Source organism: Dermacentor silvarum, chromosome 2 (assembly GCF_013339745.2).
Source record: "Dermacentor silvarum isolate Dsil-2018 chromosome 2, BIME_Dsil_1.4, whole genome shotgun sequence".
Taxonomy (NCBI): Eukaryota; Metazoa; Arthropoda; class Arachnida; order Ixodida; family Ixodidae; genus Dermacentor; species Dermacentor silvarum.
In genome coordinates, this window is record NC_051155.1 from 135467245 (window position 1) to 135492729 (window position 25485).

The 25485-nt window shown below is 50.3% G+C and overlaps 1 protein-coding gene across 2 annotated transcripts in view; it reads left to right on the forward strand.

Moving 5' to 3' along the window:
• Positions 1 to 25485, forward strand: part of LOC119441803 (uncharacterized) — a 458799-nt gene that overhangs the window by 100129 nt on the left and 333185 nt on the right. The window contains exon 1 of one of the 2 annotated variants that reach the window (XM_049661634.1): positions 11995 to 12597. The exons of the other annotated variant lie outside the window; for it this stretch is intronic. Within the exon in view, the coding sequence (XP_049517591.1) occupies positions 12559 to 12597 (39 nt within the window). The 5' untranslated portion in view covers positions 11995 to 12558. Of the gene's footprint in view, positions 1 to 11994; positions 12598 to 25485 lie in introns of those variants that run through there. 2 annotated transcript variants of the gene reach the window in all.

The window sequence follows — 25485 nt, forward strand, 5'->3', positions numbered from 1 at the left end:
ACTTTGTTGTCGTTTGTTTGCGAAGTCGCGAGATGTGTTCCCATATGAATGAATATATAAGGTGTCCCAGCTAACTTTACTCAAGCTATTCAACGAAAAAAGAGAAGATTGAAAAAGCACGGTGCAAGACACGACTTTAAGACCTACGGTGTTCGGTTGTCAAACCCCTGACGAGGTCATAGCCTTATACATATGCCCCTGGAAGGTGTGTGTACTTGACCGCGGTCCGAAAATGTTTTCACCGGGGCGATCCTTTCGGAGACGAGGCGAATATCGAGCGCACCGCCAAGTTTCGCGGATGTCTTGCGCCCGAGGTTGATACATTTTCAAGAAATATACAAAGAGAGAGAGAGAGAGAGAAAGAAAGAATAGAAAGAAAAAGAAGTCCGGGTGAAATATTTTGCCGTCCGGGCAGGGGCGGCCTCCCCGCAGAAATAAACAGACGCGCCGCCTCTCGCCTTTTGCATTACTTCGGCTCTCATCACTCTGTGCGCGCAATCCGAGGTGCCCCATTTTCGCGCCACTGAGTTATTGGTATACATTTTGCGCGGGCGTGTGTACATCCACGCGGGCGTGCTTGCTTTGCTTCCATTGGCGACGCATGGGGAGGCGCGAGCTCCAATCTGTCATCGCATATTTTTAGCGTCACCTTTTCCTTCGCGCAGTTTTTCTTTCCATTCCACGGCGACGCATTCGGTGGCCCCGGGCCGTGTATTACGGGATTCGTCGCACTGGCTTGCCTTGTGGAGTTGTCGTTCCTCGCTCGATGCCCGCGCGCGCCTCGGTGAACGGCGTATTTGCATCGATAACTTCGCGAGTATAGCGCGGTCTCCTGTCCGAAAAGGGTGACCAGCAGGAGAACTTGCGCAGTCTAACGCTGCCCCGAAGCGTTCAATCGGAGTCTTTGACTACTTTTTTTTTATATTTTCCTGCGAACGGCGGTTATGAGTTGAGAAATGCATCCATCCTGTCTGTCCGCCCGTCGGCGGGATGAAAAGCGAATTCAGTAACTGATGCATTGCCAGCGCTTCGGAAGAAACAGAAAAATGCAGAGAGTAGATGAGTGAAGAACTGGACGTTTCCAACGCTGGAAATGCATCAGTTATCAGAAATCCGACCAGCCCAGCTTTCTGTCATATGAATTCAGTAAAGCCGACCTCGCGGAGAGCTCGTTATCGTGGGCCGGCGTGTCTTTTGCATGCCCTCTTGCAAATAGATGGCGCTGCGGACAGTGCGCTTCGATGCTGATGCTGCTACATGCTTGTTCAGGCCTGGGATAATGCTGATTCTATGCCAGTGCCATTCCTTGCCGCGTATCGTCAGGGGCTGAAGATCTAGCGAAATGTTCGTGTAATGCTTGGCATTATAAACGCCATGTCGCAGACGTTATCAGCAGTGGCCGAACAAGGGACGTTTCAGATTGTAGCCAACGTTTCGACAAGGGTACATTGTCATTGTCAAGACAAGTCGGGACTTGTGAGTTGTTGCTTGAAGACAATGTTCACCCGCGCCGTGGCTATGACGCTGCACTGATAAACTCAGTGTCGCCGTTTCGGATCACGGCGGCCGCATTTCGATGGCGGCGATATACAAGAACCGCTCGTGTATTCAGATTTAGGTGCCCGTCGTAGAACCTCAGGTGGAAGAAATTAATCCGGAGTCCCCCACAAAGGCGTGCCTCATAATCAGAGCGGATTTGTTGGCACGTAGCACCCCAGAACGTAAGTATATTTCAACTAAGACAGTGTCCCCGGCCTTGTCAAAATGTTGCCTCCAGCCTGAAACATCCCTCGTTCGATCACGCACTGTCGGTGTTTCCATCTTCCTGCGACCCTCTTGTTTGGATGTTGTAGACGCGATGTTTTTACTATCTTCTTTTTTAACGTGTTGGGCGGGTCACGACGAATCTAGGCTCACGTCCGCGCGTCAGGAGTTCACGCGCTCGCCGTGGGCACGTCCTCCCCATCGCGGTCGGCAGTGAAGAAACAACGTGTCGGTTGAATGCACGACACACTCGCTCGCATATCGTCGCCTCCGATCTGCGTGGTTTCGTATATCCAGCCGCGCGATCTCGCCATTGACTGCCGGCGCGGTAGCGCGGCGCGGAGCGATATATCGCGCCCCTGGATCTGCCCGCGCGGATTCAGTATTATATTGGCCCGATCGGCTGCTTATTAGGAAGTCACCGCGCGCCGTCTGTGTGCGCTCTCTCTCTCTCTCTCTACTGCGGCGCTTTTCTTATTCTTCTATCCGTCGCGAAACCTCCATTTTCCTAATCTACTCCTCCCGTTTAACCGCGTTGCGCGGTTTAGTCGATCGGGCCCCGGCCTCCGCCTCTTCTGCCGACGCTTCGTTTTATCAACGCCGTTCTGACCTCGGGACGGCTGACTGCCTGGGCCGATTTCTCCCGGTGGTGCCCCCGCTTCGCTTTTACTTGGCCGACGCCCACCCGGGCGGCGAACGCGTTGGCGACGGCGCGGCATATCGCCCCCGTCGATCCTTTTGTTGCCCCCCCCCCCCCCTCTCCCCTCAGTCGCGCCCTTTATTTCGTTTGACAGTGTCGCTGCGGGATTCGAGAGATGTGTTCTAAGCGGCGCCCGAGAGTTGCATTAGCATTCGCATGCCGGCGGCGGCGGAGGCGATAAGAGCGTATGTGCGCGTGCGCGCCTTCATTCAGATGGGGCTCCCCGATTCCTCCGCCTCTCTCGCGATCGTCGGCCGCTTTTACCCGTGGGCGGTGAATAGACGGAGCTGTAACGTGTTGCAGCTTCTCCGAAGCTGAGCTCGCTCGATATCGTCGGAAAGCGGTTTCCGTTGACTGTACTGTTTTCGCAGGCTGACGAGGCCAACGGAACGCTTTACTTCTCGTTTTATATGCTTGCAGCTTACTATGTCTTTCTTACTGTGTCTCTCTCTCTCGTTATCGCATGAAGAGAGAGCTGCAGTAGGACAATGCTGCTTCCGTGTCGAGAGGCGAAAGCGCTTCTCCGCTCTGCTCTGTCTGTACACAGCGCGGTAGTAATGGCAGTGCATGGGGTTTGTCTTTTTTTATTATTATTTAGCGGCCGATTCTGATAACGTGCGAAAGCGGGGAGCGTCGTTCTTGAACGAAATATTAAAGTGACGACGGGCGCGCAGTCTTGTTACAGTAGCGTCTCAGTGTCCTTCTAGCCGCCTCGACCACTCGACCTTGAGTGTCGGTAATAGCGTATGCCTTTTACAGTGTGATACGACTGCGTGAACTGAACTGTGAAGTGGTTTTTAGTTTTTTTTTTTCGTCTCGGTGGTTTATTAAAGGGACAGAACGAGTGCCAAGGAAGTTACCTACAAGGGTGACACAGCCGATTTCGGCAGAGGATACAGATCAAATGACGAGGTATAATCGATGGCAATGGATGGGGCTTCGATGGCGTAGGACAAGGGTGAATCGGAAATAAATGGGAGAGGCCTGCGTCCTGTAGCGCACATTTAAATAGGCGAAGAATAATATGGCGATGCTGGTCCGGGTTCACTTAATCCGTTTCGTAAATCACTGCCTCAACTGCTGCTGCCGGGTGTGGTTCTCTGTCGGATAATGGTGCAAAACAGCATACGATATTAAATGATGTGGTTTAGCGTTACAACTCACTGGCTACGGTGCGTTCACTGTCTATGAGCACTTTTTTTATTTTTATTGACAAGATGTAATTGTTGGTGGTTTTAGGTGGCACCGGTTACTCCTCCTAAATTTGTAACAAAACGCGGCACGATATGTATCGTAAAAGACAGTCAATCAGTCATATCCACAAAGATTGGAAGTGAGTCCAGGGACCCACAGAAGGTAAACACGTACACAGTTGCATGTGTATAAACACACGTGCTTCGTATATTGTCCGAGAACACATAAATGTGTTCAGTTTCACAGACGCGTGCACAGACCCCTGTGTAAGTACTATCGACCAAAAAAGTTTAGGGACCACGGCATCTCAGAAAACGCTAAATATCCGAGCAGCCTTTGAAAAATAGCCAGTAAAACCGTATGCCACAATGTTGTTTGCATATACTGCACCAACTGCACCGGCTGGAAAGGGGAATACCAGGCTGCGTTTTGAGGCTGCGGAGATATCCAGCTTTTTGTCAGATCCCTTGGTCCGTAAACGTTTTTGGTCGATAGTACATCCGTACAGAACATACTGCATAAACTTTTGACAAACGAACAAGCATATACTTACATCATGCACGTATATTTTAGCGGACGCTAAAGTTTAATATAGATCTAAGATACTGGTGTTTCTTCACGTATACCCTGCACTAGCTTACCTGTATCTCAGGAACGTTTTGTCACTAGTGAAGATATGCCTCGGGTGTTGGCATAAGGGTAACTGCAGAAAGGTGGCAATGACCTGCCACGGTGACCCTATTTCGATGGAGGCGAAAAAAAAAAAGTTTGTCTGCTTTAATATTTAGTGTCACGTTAAAGAATCCCAGATGTTCAAAATTAATCCGGAGACTTCCACTACGGCGTCCCTCATATTACTCATTGTGCGCATTGTTTGTTTCCTTTATGTCTGCCAGATGGAGGAGGTCCTTTGATCTGCCCCAAAAGCACGGTGCACAAGCGATTCCTTTTTTTTTTTTGCCACTGATTATACGTACGCATCTTTCAAGTGCATATGAATGAATCAATCAATCAGTCAACAGTGTCTCACTTTACAAAAATGGACGTATATGCGTGTCCTGGAAGCGCATCTGAACTTATGAATAAACGAATAAACCAATAATGTGTCGATTTCATGAAAATAGAGGTACGTATACGGTGTCCTGCAAGTGAATGTAAGCTTATAGTGAATGATTGAAATGAATGTTTGTCTAAGAGTGTTCCGTTGCTCTTCTTTCTGTACTTGCAGGTAGGTTCCCTGTTCCACACCGTACCGCCGAATAGCCGAGCTCGGTCTCTAGCGGGGCAGCTCGATCTGCACGATGCTGCTCGCCGCGTTCCCGGCCGCCTGGTTCGAGCCGACGGTGCGGGTCGGCGGCGCCGGTCGCGGTCCCATTTTCCGGCCGCCAGCGTCGATCGGCGAGCAGCACCGCCCACTCCAGGTACCAGACCCCGTTCCGAAACGTCAAAGCGGGAAGAGAAATGCCCGCCGCGGATCGACCGCCGAATTGCGGCGATCCACGAAAGCAAATGACCGGAGAAAAGTCTCGGCCGCCCCTTTTAAGATAAGCCTCTTTCTGGCGACATCCGAGATTAAACTTTTTTTCTTCTTCTTCTTTTTCGTCTAGTACTTTTGGCTTCGCGGTGTTGCGCGATTGGAGTTGTGTTCTAAGAGTGCAGGGTAAGTGAAATGAAACGTTAGGCAAACAAAAAGGAGGGAAGCGTTTATACTATAAAGAGGTTTGCAGGGAGACGACATACTCATCTGATTGAAAGCACTTTGTATATAACGCTTGTGGGAGCGTATAAAATGTTTGTTTTTGGTAATTTGGATTTCGAGATGGGTAGTGCCGTGTTTTGATTGCTATTACGGGAGCCTACTCGTCGTGTATAATAAAGTGCCAGCGTGCAGTGTTATAAGATCCTTTGGAAATATCGGCAGAGTCATAAGAAAGGTCTTCTTCCTGTTATTTTCTTCCTTTTTTTTGCACAACCGTTCTTTTTGGGAAAGAAATGCCGCAAAATTACATTCGCGATGATTACGCCGTCTGCCGACACGTTGACTAAGCCGCAGCAGGTATACTGGAATGACGACTGCGCGCGCTTTGGTGCACGTGGCAAACGTGGCGTCAAATATCGTCGCTACCGCGGAATTAAGTGTTGCTTTCTTTTTTTTTTCCGGGCTAGTTGTTATATATATATATATATATATATATATATATATATATATAATCTTTTGAAGCAAGTTTATGCTTCATCGGGGCCACCAGTGCTGCTTTCTGCCGAAAGCCCAGGGCCTTTATAGGTATTCAGCTGTGCACGTTATAATATGCCGTATACCTTGTTTGCGCCACGCTAAAGCTCTCTCTTACACCCCATGAAGCCTGGACGACATTCCAGAGCAAAGAAAATTAAAACAAATTGTTCACCTTTATTTCTTGCCACGATGAGTACATTGTACAAGAGAGAGAGAGAAAGAGGAAAGGTAGAAATTCTGTTTGAGCAAGGTATTAATTGTATTAATTGGTACAGTAAATAATTATTTAGTAATTGGTTCGCTGAGCTCCACCCAGCTAAAGCTTCACTTCAGCGTGTCAAATAGGTAATCGGGTATGCATGTTTCGCCCGCTCAAAATCGGCATTTTTCAGATGTCCAACTCAGCGCGCGCGCATCAGAAACGGTATGTTGGGCGTTGCGGGGTTACAGTCGTCCTCGAAGACGGGGTTTGGCACGCAATGTCCGTAAACGAGGCGGCTCGTTCGTCGCTCGGCTGGTGCGTCTTCTTCCGGTTATGAACGCGCAGCGCCGAAGTAGAGCGACCTCCGGCCGCCGCTTCTCGCCTCCAGTACGTGGCTGGTGCATGTATGTATGTAGGTATACATACACATACGAGAGACACGCACTGACGTGCGCCACTGCGGGCTACGGAAATGGCGCTGTCGTTGAGCGACGGCGAAGAGATCATCCGACTCATTCCCCTCCGGTGGGGCGCGCGTTCCGGCTGGCCGGCTTTGCCGCGCTCCAGATTTTTTTTTTTTTTTCTCGTTTGTTTAATGTTGTTTTTTTTCTCTCCTCTACCGATGATGCGTGTGTGTGTCGGCTGCTCGCTTATGCTGCTGCCTTCCGCCAGCCTGACCCCGTCGCCGCCGCTTGTCGATCTGCCGCCGCACATTCCGCGGCACGACCCATGCAGCGCATCCAGCCGGGATTCGCACTGGCAAAGCGTCGCCGTCTCCTCGCGAACGTTCGCGGCTTCCTCCTCTCCCCCGTCTTTTCTACCTATTTCTTTTTTTTTTTAAATTCTGTTACCGTAACTTCCCCGTATATAGGCGTATGCTTGCGCTACGCGTATAACGTTTCGGGCATCGCGGTGCAATGCTTTTGAGGTTGTCTATCGCGTCGAGTCTCTATACAAAATGCATTTATATAGTGGGGTTCCGTTTCCAGCGCTTGGCTTTCTCTGTAGGCGCTTGCTCCGATCGTTGATGTGTCAGACGCTTCGTGCACTCTCCAAAGAAGGCCTACTTCAAGTACAGTTCCGCCCCCCCCCCCCCCCTTCATCTTCTATCCAATTGCCCCCTTCCCATTAAACAGGGGTAAATAAAGTATTTTATTCATTCATTCTCCAGGAGTTAAAGCTGCAGCCCAGTGATCAGTGACTGGTGTGGGAGATTTCACTTTAGCTTAGACCCCTGCTTGTATAGGCGCGTGCGGGTGCGTGTCGGCAAACGCCGTCGTATAGGGCGTCTTTGTTTCCAGCGGTGTTATAGCGTATCAAAATTACATTGCGGTCCCGAAACCGCCTGCAGTTCTTTAACGTTCACCCAAATAACTCTACACGAGCCGGTCCAAACCTGCGACCTCGTGCTCATGCTAGCGGAGTAAAGCCATAGCCACTGATCCACCACGGTGGGTCGTAGTCTGTGTATCGACGCTTCGCGCGGCGGTGAAGAGGCAAACATGCAGATGGAAGTGGTCGGCGTGCCAGCGTTCTCACATATATACGAGACGAGCATTTCGCGCTTTCGATTGACCGCCTATATGAGTGGCGTCGATGGCCCGCCGCGGGGCCAGCGTGCCAGAATCGTCTCTCGAAAGAGACATCAACTGTCCGCGGCGATTGGCGCTCATCTGTGTATGTATACGTGAGCCGCGTGCCGCAAGCCTGCCTCACAATAACATCCGGAGCCCCGCGGGAACGATTAGCAACGGCCAACGAGCCGTAATGACAACGTGGCTACATGTGTAGGGCCCTTCGTTTTCTTTCTGGTTTGTCTCACTCTTGCGCTTCGGACCGGTTGGCATATATACGCCGGTATTGTGGCGTATTATACATATCGATACGGCGGCGCTCGAGCCAACGAGAGAAAGGAGAAGGAATCGGTTTTGGAACTAAGTGGCAACACAGTGTATCGGTTGCTGCGCTGCTCCAGTGTGTGAACGGGAAATTGCTTAGATGCATGTGAGCCTGTCATAACTATAGGGCGTTTGTGTATAGCGGGGTATAGCCCGCATGCGCAGATAACCCTTGCGTAAGAATTTGTCAGTGCGTAAACGTTGAGATATTTCGACCCAAAAAAGAAAAAAAAAAATGAAATCGCGGTGTACAGCTTCGCTTCGGTCGTCCAAGAACAGCGAGTGTTCTTGAATCAATCCGTCTCTTGCTTCGTCGTGATTTCGGTGAGTTTAAATCTGCGCGCAATTTTGATCCTTTGCCCTGGATCCAACCGTGGCGCACGTATATAGACCTTCGTTGCTACTCATATCGGCGTCCTGAAACGTTCTGTTTATAATAAATGCGCTCATGCACTCGCCGAAATTGACTGGCGCAAGCATATAGTATATAAGATGGTAACATTCGGCTGCATGCCGAACTGTCAGGTGTGTGTGTGTTACAGTGGTGTGCGGGATGAAGGCGGTGGCCGTCGCGCGTTCATTTTCATCGTCTCGGCCGACTGCCGCGCGAAATGCATGCGTGGACGTCACAAGGACGAGGGATCCGGTGCTTGCACGTCGCCGCCGGCCTTGTGCTGTCCGCGAGCCGCTGTTTTGTTTGACGCCCGCGGCGGTGGGGCTCGCGCCGCGCACTCCTCCGCCGAGGTGTCCTTGCGGGAAAACAAGAAAGCGGTTGAGAAAGAGAGTATATGTATGTTGGCGCGCGCAATTATTACGCCGGATGCGGCGTCGACTTGTTCGTGAGCTCGCGGCAAGCTATATATAGAGCATCGAACCGAGCATGCGCATGTTCGAGCGCTTTCGATTTCTACAGAGGAGACTTTAATCGGTGAACGCGCATTGTTCTTTTTTAGAGAATTTATATAGCCCCGTAATGCCTGGCGTATCGTATATGATATGCTGTTTCGATACTTCAAAGTTCCGATTTGGGTACAAGGAAACGTAACGCATTGTCTATAATATAGAAGCTGTTTTGATACGCTTAGCGAGTGTTCCCTTTATTCCCGGAAGCCTTTCAGGGAACTCAATAAGTAATTACTTTACGAATTATTTTACAAAGGAATGAAGATTGAATTTGGTTTTCGTACAACTGTGCTCTCTGTATGACCAAAAAAAAAAAAAGTCAGCAAGTCTTTCTAATTTTTCTGCATGTGGAACTGGGCGTTTCGGCATTACAGGGATATTCTTTTGGTCTTTTATTATTTAATAACCAATTGAAGAGTAGTACTAATTTATAGACGTCATCGTGCAAATTGGCAAAAACTACCCCCCTCCCCCAAGCTAACCTCGCCAAGTGTAAGCTAAACTAATCGACATAATTAGTAGCATAGCAACCTTTATCATCCTGCCGTCAATTCTGACGTGATCAACGCAATTTACATAAGTAATAACGTCACAAAGCTTAGCGTAACCGCCTACGTCTGTCCGGTGCGGCCGCCGCCTTCACAACAGCGAGAGCGGAGCGCGTGCCGTCGTTTTGTAACAATGTTTGTCCCGGCCTGCCGGCCTCTATAAGACGCGTGACGTACGCATGACTTGTTTCCGCTGCGCCTTCTTCTACGGAGGACAGAGGGAGGTCTGCTGCAAAGAGACACTCTCCCCCTGCCCTCTCACTCCGGTCGCCTTGTACGCCCACTCCTCTAAAACCCCGACGTTGTGTGCATCGCTGCTTCGTACGTGGTCGCTGTCCGCGCCCACGCGCTCGCGCAATTAGCAGACCTTGTCGTTCTCATTGTTCACGAGGCCGCCGATTTGGATCGCTCGAGCCGTCGCTCGTGGGACCTTCTTTTCCAACTCGACGCGGTGGGGGGCGCTGATCATACGGCTCTTCGTGGAGACGTCCACAATACGGACTCGTGCAATACGCTACTTGGATGGATATAATGGTGCTTTTCGGTACACGTCCTAGACCTGTTTTTCACAGATGTCGGGACTAGCGTTTGTCTTGTTCTTGTCCTTGCTTTCGTGTACCATCTGTTCGCGCTTGTGTAAGTATCCCGACCATAACGTTTAATTTTGGGCAGATGATGTGATTGGGACAGCGTGGAATCAGATATTCGTGTGACATACCTTATGTGAACTTCAAGGGGTCTGTGTGCAAGGACAGACAGCGAGAAGGCGAGTGATATTTCTACGACCTGCGAATCAAGAAAAAAAAAAAAAATCAAGAACGGGATGTACTATAGCCACATTGAAAGGGCACGCCCGCTTCCTCCGATATGCACGTTGATTTGTGCGAGCACTTGGCAGCGTGCTTATGTAAAATGTGTTGGTACCGCGTTACAATGCCGCAGAGAATGCTCATTGACTGACATCTCCTCTGGCAAGCGTTTCTGGTTGATTATTCGATCAACACGCGAGGGATCTGGTTGTACACACGAAGCATTTTCACTCTCGAGCACACCGTACCACTGCTTGCAGTACCAGCCTCTAGGGCCGCGATATTGTAGCGATGCCTTTTTTTCGATGCTATTTCTTTTCGCTCCTCGGCAGTGGTAAGAGTGACGCTCTGCCCGCGTTATCAATAGGACCGACCGGCCGTGAACGGTGGATGATAAATTATGAGTGGCATTGAACCGAGCGGATGACGCGCAGGGTGATGCGCTCTATCCTGTCCCCTTCTTCCTTCCTTCCTGCGATTTGCGCATTAAAAAGGAATTTTCCTTGTCTGAACCATGTTTCACCAACCGGTCCAAGCAACCACTTTTTTCACGCTTCTAATTGCCTCGAGGGAATTATTTTTTTAGTTGCTTCTGTCCTCAAATAACAGACGATGAGAAGCACTATCAAGTCATTGCTAACGAAGTATATATACGTTCCCAAGCTTTCCTGTTCAGTTCCGCCACAGCCCTCTGCCGCGCAGCGATCGTGGATGGTTTGTACATCAGATGCCTTGTCCGCCGGCAAAATGAGTTTTGTTTACAGCCGTGTTTTTTGGGGGGCAGACAGGGTTATGGCTTCCTTCTTCCGGTGGCGCGGCGGACACCGACTCGTCGCGTCACGCGTTCTGGAGCACAGCCGCGTGCACCGCCGCCGGGCCCGTTCATCACCGTCCGTCCCTGCAGGGCGAGGTCTTCGCCGCGGCGACGACTGGGCCTCGCTCGAGCAGCCGCGCATAACAACGCGCGAGCCTGGCGTGGTTGAGGCACGCCGCCTTGCATCCCGCACAGCCCTTTCCTCCAGCTCGGAACGCCGGAACCACACTCGAGGGGTTCCGTCGACGGCGCGGCACGCGCCCTGTTTTAGGGGTTACCACCTTTTATTACTTCACTTTCGCCGCTCCGTTTGCTTCGACGCCCGAGGAGGTTTGTGGCGGGTGCCGCATCGTCGGGCTCGTATGGCGCGATGGCTTGTGTTGCTGAATGCCCCCCTCCTGTGGCGTGCATTGTATTCTTCCCGCAGGGCTGGTTGCGCTGGAAGGCTCGGACCCGAAGGCTGGCTGGCGGTAGTAGGACGCGCGTCCTTCCTCCTCGGTTGCAGGAAGCGAACCGTGGCAAAGAGACGGCGACGATCGAGTCATCTCCGCCGCCGCCTCCGGGCCGGGTCGCGCGCTGCCGTTGGCACGCTTTTTTTTTTTCTTCTTCTTCTCTCTCGCTCTCTCTCTCTCTGGTATTCTCTCTCTCTCCATGCACCTCGTCGTACACTCGGTGCCGTACGGCTCTGTCGTGTTGTTGTTGTTGCTGCTGCTGTCGTCGGCGGGTGGCAGCGGCGCGAACGGGACTTCGTCGTCGGTGCGTGTGCGCGGTAGTGGTAATATAGGCGCGGTCTCATTTTCCACCTCGATTGTTTCTGCCACGTCGGCGTCGTCTCCGCCCCTCTTCGGAACCTTCCGCCGACCTCTGCAGCCTGCTGTTCTTTTTTTTTTTTATTATTCCCCCCCCCCCCCCCCCCTCCTTGTGTCCACCGTTCCATATCACGTGTAATTCTGCGCCGGTGTGACAGTGTCGTGCTTTACTGCAGCGGCGGTGGGTTGGTGTTGTGGGGTGGGGACGTTTTGCTTCAGTTTCGCGCTCCGTCTTGGGACGTGCGCGCGTGCGGGCTACAAACTGCTGCTGACAGTTGCGTCTGCGCTGCTTTCATCTGCCACCCCCCCCCCCCCCCCCTGTGTCACGGGCCGAGTCCTCGGGATGAAGCGCTCGCACGTTGCTGTCACCTAGCGCATCATGTACCAACTGTTCGGTTGTTCGTTGCCGTTTCCCGAAAAAAAAAAAAAAAGCGCGTGTGATTTGGTGCTTCCTGGTGTCTGAATCCTGTATTCTTTTTTCCTCTGTGCCAAACCTTCGATGGTGGTGACGGCGACTTCGTCCGTTCATGTTTCAATTTCGGCGGCTGTCGTGGCCCCCACATTTTCGCCCGTCCCCGTGTACGGTGCTCCGTTCATCATCTGTTGACGCTTTGCGAAGTGGATTTGGTGTTTACTCTGCTCGGAACCCAGGGAGTATTCGCTGCCGCCGTGCCCCACCTCATGACTCCTAGAGCGAAGTTTTCGTCGACGGCGAGCTCGGTGAGCTTGGTGACTTGTTTGTTTGCTTTCGAAGCTTTTGTTTTTTTTTTCTTCTTACTTTGCGTCGCACCTCGTCTGACTTTGCTGCTCGAAGCTTTTTGACTTTGACGGCCTTCGCAGAAACACGCGCCGCTCGAGTGAATGAGTTGCGTTTCGAAGTTTCCATACTTGACACGATGCTGCATAGCTTGCTCGTTTGTTTACCGGCTCGATTGAAAGGTACTATATATAGTGTTTGCATAGCGAATTGATGGCTGGCAGGCGTTTACAAGCTTGCTTGTCTCGGGACGCAAATGAGTTCCCGCCTCTTATAAATGTTGCTCCTGTGGCGCCTTGGTGTTATCTGCTGTCTGCGTGTATAGCGCGCTCTTTACTCGCATGTGGTGATGATGGGTATTTCGGTCCCCCCCCCCCCCTTTTTTTTTTTGCGTTATCTGAGCATGAAGCAGTATTGTCATTTCTAGTGTCCTTGGCTGGCTGTTGTAGTTACAAGTTGCGGTTATTACAGTTATCACAGCTTTTTTTTTTTCGATTTCTTGAGTAACACTTGTAGTTCAATTTACGAATTAAAAGTGTGTAAGTCAGGGAAATTTTGTTTTCGTTTCCTTTACGAATGTTCATTGGAAATCTACCATCGCGAGCGAGTGTACAAGCTCCGTCATTGGACAGCAATTAACTTTATAAGACGTACGGGCTTGCGCGAAATGCGGGCATCTATCGTCGCATGTTATTCCGCTATCTAGCTGTGTCCACCGTGATGCAGTCCACATTTACACGACGTATATATAGGACTGTCCGACGAAATCCCCCGAGGCGCGTGAATTTAGTAACCGCGTTACGCGCGCCCGACGTGATATCGTGGATATTCTCTGTGGCGTAAAAGCAAGACGTAAACATAAGGCCGGGCGCTTTTCTGTAGGCAGGATAGAGGGCAACACTGGGTGGTGGCGTCACACTGCTGGGGGCGTGTCGTGGTTACCACTCGGAGACGTTACTGCGCGCAACTACTTGCTCCAAGGTGCTTGCATGGCGCGCCCCCTGCAGTGCCGGCTTCGCGGTGCATGGTCGCATGCGCAGCAGTCAGGGCCCTTTCGTCGGGTGATGTGTACACTGCATTTTACGTAGCTGCTGTTACATTTCACCGACGTGCCATGCAGTAGCTGCGTTACGCAGCGATGCTGTCAATTGCGCGTACTCACGTGCTTGGATGTGCGCGCAATGTGCATACATGTATGCAGACATGTTTATCCGCAGGAAAGTGACCATGAATATCTGACGCGCTTAATGTCCTATAAACGAAGCTAGCACTTCACTGCGCTTATTGTTTCTGCGCTGTGCTCATTGCTGTTGTTGCCTGTTATAGCGGACGCCCGACCTCGTCACGCTGCATTCTTACAGCTTTTTTGCGAGGCTGGCCTTCAGCACTGTGCTTTGCGCTTGTTGTCAATAAAATTGGCATAAAAAAAAGTCCTATGGCATTCGAAACTTCGCGTCCAGCAGTACCCACCACAGTGGCTCTTTGAGATCAGCAACGGAAAGCCATTGCCAAAGTCATGGGGTCGATACCCGGTAGTGGAGGCCGCATTACCTTGGGGCCGAATGGGGGAAGAAAAGAAAGAGAAAAACTCTCGTGACCGTACTTCGTGACCGACCCGGGTGCCTCTTACCGCCCTGTATTCCATTGGGATGTTAAATCCAATCAATATATCAATCAACCAGTCAATAATTCACGTCTAGCAGTTACATTTACTTTATAACAAACCTGTACAAAGAAAGCTAGAATTACCGTTGCGCTTTCTCATCGAATACAATGCATGCGAAGCGTTAGAAAAAAAAAATTACAGATCACAAACGTTCATTTATGGCTGTGGGGCCGCGAGTGCACTGCTCCGGATGGCACTATACGTGCGAGTGAACTGGGCCTGTCCCAGAGAGCGTCCTGTGCGGTGTGACTCACCTCCGATGTTAATGTGACGTGCATGCCGGCGCCTCCTGCATTTGGGTCAGCGATTATACACGTCAAAAGCACGCGCGGCAATTGGTGATGTCTTCGTTCGCTTCTGCTCACTGTGTGTATTATAATATTTGGCGGCTGCAAAACGAGCCGTGATTGTATTTACCGTGGACAGCATTTTGTTGGCGTCATCCGGGTAAAACGAATGTTACTCGTATTTGTCGGCTTGTAAAGAACTTTTTTTTTTTGTATATGCGTTGGTGGACAGGCTGCAGTGGACTTCCTATAGCAGATTCGAATGCAGAGCGTTGATGGTTCCTGTCGATGAATCCGAACCGTCCGTACAGCTTGGCGAATTTGTGTCGTGAAGCGTAGACGTTACTTCGCTCCTTCGAAGCTTGGATAGTAAATGGGTCGAATCGCGTGAGGACCGTTCCAGGTGGCGGCGACCGCCTGTTATTGCACGGCATCGCTCGTTGCAGCGCCCCCCCCCCCCCTCCCCTCTCTCTCTCTCTCTTCTTTCCACACTTGTGCCACGCACTGCACCATTACGGGCCCTACCGCGAACGGCCGTTTGTCTCTTCCACATCATCACTCGAACAACCAGAAAGCGAGAGAATTGCGAAGACGGAAAGAGCAGAGGGAGATAGCCCGACGAACACCCGTTAACATTTACTTTGCTGTATAGCGCAGGCAGAACGACGGGGACGCAGAGAAGTACACTATAGGCAAACACGCAACGGTAACACACAGCGCTGTGTGTTTGTCTAATGTGCTTTTCTGTGTCCCTGTCGTTCTACCTGTGCTATAGAGCAAAGTAGATGCCGTACCAAGAAGTCCATACCATCATCGACCTGTTAAAACAGCTTAGATTGTTGCGCAAAGAGAGAGAGAGAGAGAGAGAAATGCATCGGCGGCCAATCGCGAGAGTATAGCAACGGTCGATGTGCATGCCACGGGTTCGTCGTGTACCCGGCAAAGTGGACGGAGTCTGCTGGCGTCGAGGCGTTCGTTTGCTAAAGCTCGGCGCGCGCGTTTTTTCTCCGACCGCATTCAGCTGACCGCGCCGACGCAGATGCTTGTATACGTAGCTCGCGTGTCGGCCAGCTTGTTTGCGCGGCCCGTTGCCCGCAGACAGCTCTACGACGGAATAAGAGGGCTCTGCTGATTCGAGTGGAGTTCAGCCGTGCGAGTACGCGCACACTGCGCGCGCGAAATAACCCGAGACGGACGGCGCGTTGAAGTCCGCCACATCATGTGTACAGTGTATACGTAATAAAGAGTCCCGCGGGGGTTGGCGTGCGTTGTGGGGCCGAGGTCTATACGCGGGGAAGCCCTCATTAGCCCGGCTATAATGTGAGAACGCTGGCTCTAGCTTTCTGGGCGCCGGCGTTGCGCGCTAATGAGGAGGGCGCCCGGCCGCACCTCATAGTCGTGTGTGTGGAATGAAAAAAAAAAAAGAAAAGGAAGATAAAAACGAAGGAGTGCGGCTGTTCGAAATATGACCGGCCGTATATTTTGATCCCTCGTCGCGGCTTAAGTTTAAAGACGAATAATAATAAAGAAAAGGCGGAGAAGCGGGAAGGAGGTATTAAGAGGCGTGTTTCGACGTGGCGTGAGAACTTGTTGCGCGTTGTGTTGTCATTACGACGTCGTGGGCGACCGTTATTTCGCCTCGAAATGCGCGGCGGAGTCGTGCGCGCTTCCCCGCCAACCTGCGTGCGAGCGAGCGCGCGTTTGGAAATGCAGTGGTCGTCGTCCCATGGCTGGGCCATTTCGCCCACTCGGGTTTTTCTGGCGCTGGCAGGGGGCCCGCTTTCCGGCTCTCTCAAGCCTCCCCCCCCCTCCCCCCCCACACACACACCCTGCAGCACCGCGGCGTGTGGATGGCGCCCGAGTTTCACTTGACTCGTGGCGCAGCTCATATATATGCCTCACCGGACGCGAGGGGGGGTGGCTTCGCGGACGATACACGAGAGGGCGATTAGCGTGCCGCTCTTTTTCTCCGCTCGTCGAGTAGCCGAGGTCCCATTCCTCCCTATTTGGCGAGCTCGCAGAAAAGTTGAGCCAGAGTGTTTCACGAACCTGCAGTCGTAGATAAGTATATAGGCCGGCCGAGAACCTGCATGTCTAGCGGCGTTGTGCGAAGGTTCGGGTCTATCTGTCTCGTCTCGGCGGTATACACGCAGTGACCAACGCGATGCTTTTCGTTCGCGACATGCCTGCTAATTGCGCCGTCGGATTCGTTGCTATAGTTTGTTGGCAGGCGTTGCAGTCACTTACTTACATTGCTGGATTTGCTGCAGACGAACGTTTATCCTTCGTTATTTTTTTACGTCCGACTTTATTTGCCGAAGACCGTGACTGTTTATACGAGTAAAAGTTGTCGCAGTTTCACCTGAAAGGCGAAGCATCAATTGCGATAGCAAACTTGTAGAGAGCTATACGGAGTAATGATATTAGCTTTATCAGCTGTATAAACTTGGACATGCAGCAGCATCGCAACACGCAGAAATGTTGTCGACGCCATCGGCGTTTTGCCCGCGTTCGCTCAAAATGCGTGCGGCGTTGGTGACTGTTGCCGGAGCCTCTGATATAAATAGGCACTGCGTGCCGCAGCTAAACGTCGCCTCCCTTCCCTCCCCCTCCCCCACGGCCTCTCGCTCGTCGGAAGAAGGCGCGTTTGCTCTACATACATGGTGATTGTGAAGGAGAACAGAGACGCCTACTTCTTCAGCCCTTAAGCGAGCACGGCGCAGAACGCGCGTTTGTTCTCCGCCGTGCGTTCACTCCCCGTGAAAGACGCGCCCCTCGCGCCCTTTCACTCGCACATACAGCGTTCGGCGCGCGGCGACGACTTCTTCTCCAAATGACGTCATACGGAACCTCACGGCGACGGCGACGGCAGAAATCTGCTTTTGAGTGTCCATATAATTGCTATCGCAATAATAACGGATTAACAGCGCGAGCAAGAGACGAAGGAGAAAAGAAACGACAGGACGAGCGTTGCATGCCCCTGTTTCTCCTTTGCTTTTGCTCGCGCTGGTAATCTCTTACTATGAGCTACAAACTATAGCCCAAACCTATGCTCTTCTTATTACGCGGTTTGCGTAACTGCACTGAGGCAGCTTGGGTAGGAATGCAGTGAGCAGCCGTGTGCGTGCTTCTACTTGGACAAGTGCATGATGACATTTACCACATGAAACGGATATTTGCCGCTCCTTGCACGCATTTTGTGCCGGTATTAACAGGGTGTCTACCATCAGAGAAAACCTGAAATTCTGTGGGAATTTCTCAGTTCTGGAAATTCACGAAAATAATATGAAATTAATCACTCCGCGGTTGCTGTGAATCGGCAATTGGTACTTGCAGTGGTTATGTCAGAAGGAAGCGAGTTTCTCAACTGAACCTGCACAATCCGCAAATAATGGTGTCTCGCTGGTTTTGTGTAAGCTGGGCTGGGTACATGGTTGTTATGTCATAAAACACGTGATTCAGTCAAATCTGATTGTGCAGTTTACCTTAATTGGAACTCACTGGCAGTATAGTTGTTGAAAATTACGGATTGCCATAAATAAACATTTCTTTTCCTTGCGCCTGAACCTATAGTGTCGTAGACCGCCGAGAAATTTTCGTAAAAACAAGGATTGCAGACTTATGGGCTAGTTGGTCTCATACAGTTATATTAGGTGACGCGGACACGGAAGAACGACAAGGTCTTGTTGCCACCGCGTCACTAAGTGATATGGTCCCAATAACTTCATAAACACCGTCGGAGATAACCTGGAAAAATTGAGAAATTTAAAAGTGGGTCAACGTATAGTAGACATGCACCCTGATTAATTACACCATTTCTTCGCCCTCTAGCTGTGACGTCATTCTTGGCGAGCATGCAGATACGCCACCACTGACTCGGTTGCACAACGGCCGTCTGGAATGAGACCGTTGTTGTTGTATAGACTCGTGGTGTATAAGCGAAGAACTGTGTAGTACGTGTTACTCTCTCCTCTTCGAGTCAGCCAGAATAGACCGCGTTCTCGCTCGCGTTCCAGCATGCAGCGAGCTGTTAGTTGTGTCTACCTCGGAGATTGATGGGCTCGCGGTGTTTGCTGTGGCTGCCACGAGTCCGAGCAAAACTTCCCACGCTGAGCCCGCCGGGCGTGTGCTTATTCCCGCCTGTTGTTTTTGTACGCCGTGGCGTGGGTGACCGGATCTCGCGGTTTCGAGATGCGTGATTTCGTCTTTTGTCAGACTTTGTGAGCCTAATAAACTGAGGCTGTACCCGGCGGCGCAGCTCGCGCATTTGCTTCTCAAGAAAGGTGGCGGTGCTGCAGCGCGGGTGTCACTAATAGCTGCTCTTCGTTTGCGCAGTAACTATGAAATAACGTTTCGGTCAACTCTGTTCCTTGAAGCAGGCCCAGCCAAGGCGGACATAGATCGACCTGGCTGAAATAGCTTGTTCGGTTAGTTGGTAAGTAATGGTGCACGACTAAAACACAAGAAGAGAGAGAACGCACACAGCGCTGTATCACGAGTGAAATATTTATTTGCCTCCATTTCTCGCGAGATGCCGAGTTCTGTATATGCCATTTTGTATATTAATCACGAATCCCTAATTTCTAAGTGAACGCTTTGTGGGTTACGTCTCCTCTTGTGTCATGCCTCCTGGGGCTGTTTAATCATATAGGACCTGGTTAACGAAGGCGTACCGCTAAAAAAAAAAAAGAAAAAAAAAGTGTGATCAGGGGATCCGACATCTTACAAATTGTGTGTCGTCCCTATGCACTCCATCACCTGGTTGTGTTTCTGTAAATCTCGACACACGTTACTGCCCAGTGCTCGAACTTCCGCACGCAGGTCATCTCCGCTCATCTCCTTTGGCCCGCACAAGATGGCGGCGTGCTACGCCGCACAATCGTTGGAAGTGAAGCGTAAGCGCGCGACCTGCTGGTACCGCCATTCTTACTGCCCCCCACTTTCGCATCACATCTCTATGCTATTCGCACGCGAGGTCGGCGGCGGCCGTCTCGCGTATATATAGAGCAACGTAAACGTGCACCGGTAAGCCCGGCTCGCGGTATGCCTGCATTCGTGTTTATCGTCGCGCGCGTTGCGACTTTCCATCTTGTACCAAATGTAAATAGGCGCGTCGCGCCTTCCTTATTTGTCCGAACCATGGCTAGGGAGAGCGCCCTGCATGCTCCCCGAGCTGAAACACGCGGCGTCGCGCTCCCCGAATCGGAATGCAATATCGCGGACGGCGGCGCGGTGGCTCTTTGTGTGAAAGCACGCGCCAGTCGGGCCCGCGCCGGCCGCGTCGAAAGTGGAGAATGCGCAACCGGTGGTCCCCCTCCGGCTGGGGGCACCGAGCGACGCGAATGCGATTACCGGTTGCGCCGGCCGGCCGGCCCGGCCCGTCCTTCCTGCTTTCCGTTTCGTTGTGCGCACGGCCGCGCTGCTGTCTTCTTTTGTGTGTTTACGCGAGCGCGTGCGCCTTTTCTTCGCGTCTTGTTTTGCGACTTCTCGGCTGCCCAAGGGTCGTAAAGTCTAGCTCCCTTTGGCCGCTGCCTTTCCCGTATTCCTGTATCTACTGGCCTCGAGACATCGTCGGCTGGTTTCGCAGCGAAGCGCGATCTGCGGCTTGCCGCTGTGGGACGGCGTGCCTTGAATTTCAGGAATATTTTCGCCGGTCCACTGACCTCCCCGCTCATTGGTGTTCGCGGTCATGTTTCTTCTCTCTCGCATGAAATGCAAGGCGAGACCTCTTCCTTGGCTTTGTTTTCTTCTTTTTCTCGAGAAATACGTGAGTCGCACGAAATACGTTGCCCGAGTGCTTCATTTTTGCATCTTTCAAATTGACAGGACCTCCTCTAAAGCGCGCGCCCCTGTTACGGTGCGTAAATGGCTCTTGCTGACATAAGAGCGCCATGGGTGTCCAGTCACGTGTCAGCTTCGCGTGTTCATCGCGCATGCGCGCGCTTGGCAAGCGGCAGCGACCTCTGCGCTAACTGTATTGAACGGTTAAGCTGCGCTGAAACGTTCTACGGGTATAATTTAGTTCGATATCGATGCCGGCTTTCGTGAAAACGCAAGACTTCGCACCACGGCCTACGAGATGGTCGTCGCCATGCTACGACAATCGACCACGTTATGTGAATGCTTTTTTTTTTTTTTTTTCTGATTACGCGCGTATCTATGGTGAAGCTGAGATAGCGCGTTGCCAAATGTTTCACGAAGTTTTCTTTGCTACCTTTGCGCAGTGCTGCGCGTGGGGTTTGTTAAACAACGCGCAGCGTTTGTTAGAAGAAAAGATTGTTAAAAGAAAACTGACGTGGTGCCTGGCCTGACGTAATATAAGATGCATATTGTTGGAATCGTTCGCCTTATACTCACGAGTGCGCGAGAATAGTTTGGGACCACTACTAGAAATTACTTATCGATGAGGTGGAAAGCGTAGAACGTCTTGTGGCTAGGTTCGTCTTCTAACGCAATGAGTTACAGCCTTACTGGATAGGGCAAGCCTTAATTCCGACACTTGCTACGCGCATGTAGATTGCTATGTTTCTGTTAAAGCGGATCCCAAGCTCTACTTGCGATCCCCCGGCAGGTTATCCCCCCGGATAAATCATATAATTATGTTTTTATGTCTTATTCATCCGGAGTTGATGTCTTTAAGCATTATTTCTTGGTAAAAACAACTGTCAATTGGAACACACTCAATTTAGAGGTGTTTGCAACAGCCTTATATGTCTCTTCTTTTTAAAGAAACCTGCCAGTGTTGTTTCACTCGGTTTTGAATGTAAATACATACTTTACTTTCTTAAGAAACTGTCTGTATTTGCGACTAATTATTTGGGTGCGCTATAAGTCATACGTCTTGTCGTGAATTTGCATTCCCCGCCCTGTTAACAGCCCGGAGAGAGCTCGAATTACGGACAAACAAACAATAAATATCCTATAGGTGCATCTCAGATCTAGCTAGTCGAGCTTAGGGAGCCTACAAACAGCGCTTGCGCATGTAGGCTCCCTGGTCGAGCTCCGTCGCGACGGTATTTCCATTCGCGGTTCGGCGCCGCTCATGACAGCAGCGCCAACTTGAGCAGCGCCCCTGTAGATGTGGGTGCACCCGCCTTGGCTCATTCGTCGCTCGCTTGACGTCACCGCGACGAGACGCGCGGTACCACGCTTGGCGTAGCGTTGAGCCGCGTCTGCGTGGATGCGCTTAAGCGATGATGTCCTATTGGTGGAGGACTGCGACGAATGACGACCACCGTCACCTGTCGGGCAGCGTGCTCGGACGGGCGAGGTAATTCTCGATGCGGGCGGCTTCGTCGGGTGCCTTCACCTACTAGGATCCGCGTCGTCAGCTGCGCGCGTAAGTGTACGCATACTGTCGCCCTCGGCGAAACACTTTATTTACGTAAGCTTGACCTTGTAATCCGAGCTGACAGATGTCCTGATATCGTTGCGAGCGAGCTGAGGAGGCAATCAATAGTTGTTAAGTTGCCGACTCTGCTGGCGAGACGTAACTGTACCGGCGAAGATATCCGTCCAGGCAATGTTTTCGAAACTCTTCAAAAAGACATAGGAAAATATGGTGTATACATAACTGACACAAAAGGCGATTATGCAGCTCTCCACGAGCACCGACGGCTGGGACAAACAGCCGTTGGTAAGTAAACCTGATTTCCCTCTTTCTCTCAATTGTTCCTCTCCCTTCTATCAACCCCAACAAGCCGCAGTCGATGTGTTGGTAGTGGAGAGGAATTCTCTCTCGTGACGCGCATGTCGAGACCGATTAAATGTTTACGAGTCATCCCTACATTCTTAGCACGGTAACCTTTAAGTTAACCTGTAATTGCTAGTAAGCTATAACATAAAGGTTACTGGGCTACTAAAAAGACTTCATCTTTGCGTTTTTGTTAATTTCCATCACGCCTATAGGGTTTGCATGTGTCGAAGCATCTATTTGAAAGGTTACTGCAACCCAAAATGTCTTGTAACCTTTAAGATCGCAAGCTATAAAAAAGCCTCGTTATCTATTACGTAAGTTTTAAACATCGGACCGGAGTTCACTTAAGTTTTACCAAATCGTAGATCTTTGAGGACTTTATAGCGTGCACGTGATTTGCTCGATCACTGCAGCTGTATATGTAGTTGACTTATTACCAACCGGAGATAGCGGCCACTAATTGCTACGGAATGCCTGCGTGGCGTGGTCAATGTAACATTCAAACAAGCTGTCTTCCAGTTAGTGACTGTTTAGCAGGTACATTGCCTTCCGCGTTTTTATCACATTTTTTTCTTTCTTGTTTTCTGTTTGTTTTCACGTGCGTAACCACGGCCGGTCTCGACTGCGCGAGGAAATTTAAGAGCGCGCGCGTACTCCAGGCTGACAGTGGCTCAACCAGACTTCTGGAATGTTTCCGGAATATTTCTGGAAGGTCGCAGTTCGTACGTCCTGTAACTCCATTTGATGTAGCTCATTCTCATTTTTTTCTCGTTTTCTTTTGTCTCATTTCTGCTCCTATCGATATTTACGGGCTACCGCACTTGTCTGTTAGTATACGCGAAAGTTAACTTTGGCTAGGGTACCCAAGCGCTGGGGGTTTCAAACCGCCAGGAGTACAAAAGAACTGAACAGGGAGCACAAAACAATGCGTACAGCCTACATTAACAGTCCTCTGAATCTTGGCGTAACACTCGCGGTGGCATGAAAGTGCCCGCGTTCTCTCCTTCAACGTGTCTCTCTCATGCATGCTTAAACTTGCTTCCGCTTGTTTAAAGCTGAGCTTATCCATCACACCGTGATCGAGAGGCTTAAAATTTGCGATTGAGAGGCTTAATTAAACTTTGAATTCAGTGCACACGACTACGATGTACATCGTGCTTGCTGTATTGCCCGTGCCCGGTAATTTCGCGAGTTGGGAATACAGGGAGGAATTCTGCACTCCTGCGCTTTCGAAATGGCTTACTTTTTTTTTTCTTTTTTTTTCTCCTATGCTTAAACGACGTATACTACGTGTTTCGATTTCATGTCGAACGTAATCTTTCCTCCAGAAGAGCGCGCTGATTACTTTAACCGGAAACGAGTCCTCTCCACTTTTTGAAAGATTAAATAGCACCTCGTACGTAGCCGGCGCTCTTACAAATTGAAATTATCTTACTTTTGGACGGGACGCAGCACCTAGATTGCGCACATCGTTCAGGAAACGGTGTGAAGCTGCGATTTAGATTGCAGTCACCTGGCTTGAGCAGAGTGCGATTGCTGTTTTTTTTTTTTAATCTATCTTATATATGGAAACCGTTATTTTATTGTTATTATTATTATTCAAACGCCATTCGCCCTGGGAGTGGTTAGGAACTGTTTTCAGGGTAACGAAACTCAATATCCTTTTCTCGGCTCATGATGTTCGTGCTCTGACTTTGGAAAACGAATCTGAACGGAAATTTCTGCGCGCGCACATATTTCGTTCTTTCTTTCTTCTTTTTTTTTTTTCTTCCACGGTGTTTTGTTTGCGTTGTTTTCAACGGTCATCGTTATGAAATGCGGAAAGACGCACGGAGATTATTTTTAGAAATCCAGTACAAAAATTTAGATGTTCACACCGGTTTATGCGATATGGGCCAAAAAGAAATGGATTAAAGTTTATAGAAGCAGTTGTGCTCGGCAGTGGCGTAGCCAGAAATTTTGTTCGGGGGGGGCTCAGGTTGCAGCGCGGCCTCCTCCTTATAGAATTTGTCGAGGGATCAAATGCATGAATAATAACTTCATTGCCAATTCCATTGTATATTAGATGCTGCAAACGAATTATTGAGCGCTATGCACTGTCCATTAAAATATGTATGTTGTCATAAAAGAAGAAATTCGTATGCCCCAAAAATTGTGGCAGAAATAACTGATATCAATGCTTCCGCGTTTTTTTTTGTCTAATTAATAAGTAATATAAACATCACGTGAACTTTAGAACTATTGACCCTTTTCGCGGAGCAGTTTGTTTTAGAGAAACGAGATGGCGCTCACGACGGTGCGCAATTAAAGCCCCTATATTTATAAATATAGGGGCTTTATGCGCAATACCTCTCCTCAGCGACCGCGCACGAATACGAAACCATTACCGCTTCTACCTTGCTTCTGTGCGATCAGCTGTCGGAAATGCAACTGAGTTTTCGCTAACACACTGTGCTCCAATCATGCTAGATTGAATAATGTGGATTGAAGACGTGTGCAGTAGTTGGCTGCAAAAATAGTCACTGGCATGTTAAGGAATAGAATGAATCTGTGTGGCGAAGTTCGCGGACCGCTGCTGCAACTGTCCGAACGTGTTACCGGCACTTCGTGATGTACGGCTTTCCTCGAGGATGCAGAAATTTGCTCATCCTCCAGCCTTGTATCGCTAACCTTCAAAGAAAGGGCTTCATCCCCAGAACGTCGGCAAGAATGAGTACCACTCGTTAAACAATCACAAAGGGAGTAGCGCCGCTTCCTGTCATAATAAGTTTCGCGCACGTTATCAATACACATCTGTCCAAATGACAGGAAAACTTACGCCCACTCTATCGCCGACGTATCAAGAATGAGTGAATGGACTCACACTTGATTATATGCGCACTGTATACACACAATAAATGACGGACTACACCTATGGCGCACCAATGGTCGAAGCTGAATGTTTCGTGATGGTCCACAAGAGTAAGCAAGTTACTAGCTGTAATATATATTTGCTACAAGGTATTACAACGTACAAAACAGCTACGTTTCGAGCCTTGTGCGCAGCAAGAACAAATCTATCGGATTCGGAACTGAGCACACCCGCGAGTGATTAGGCAGAAAATAATCAGATAGTGGCCACACCGAGGAACTTCGCTGAGTCAGAAACTGACAAGCCACTGCTTCAAAATATTTGCCGAATAAAGAACAAAGAGCAAAACAT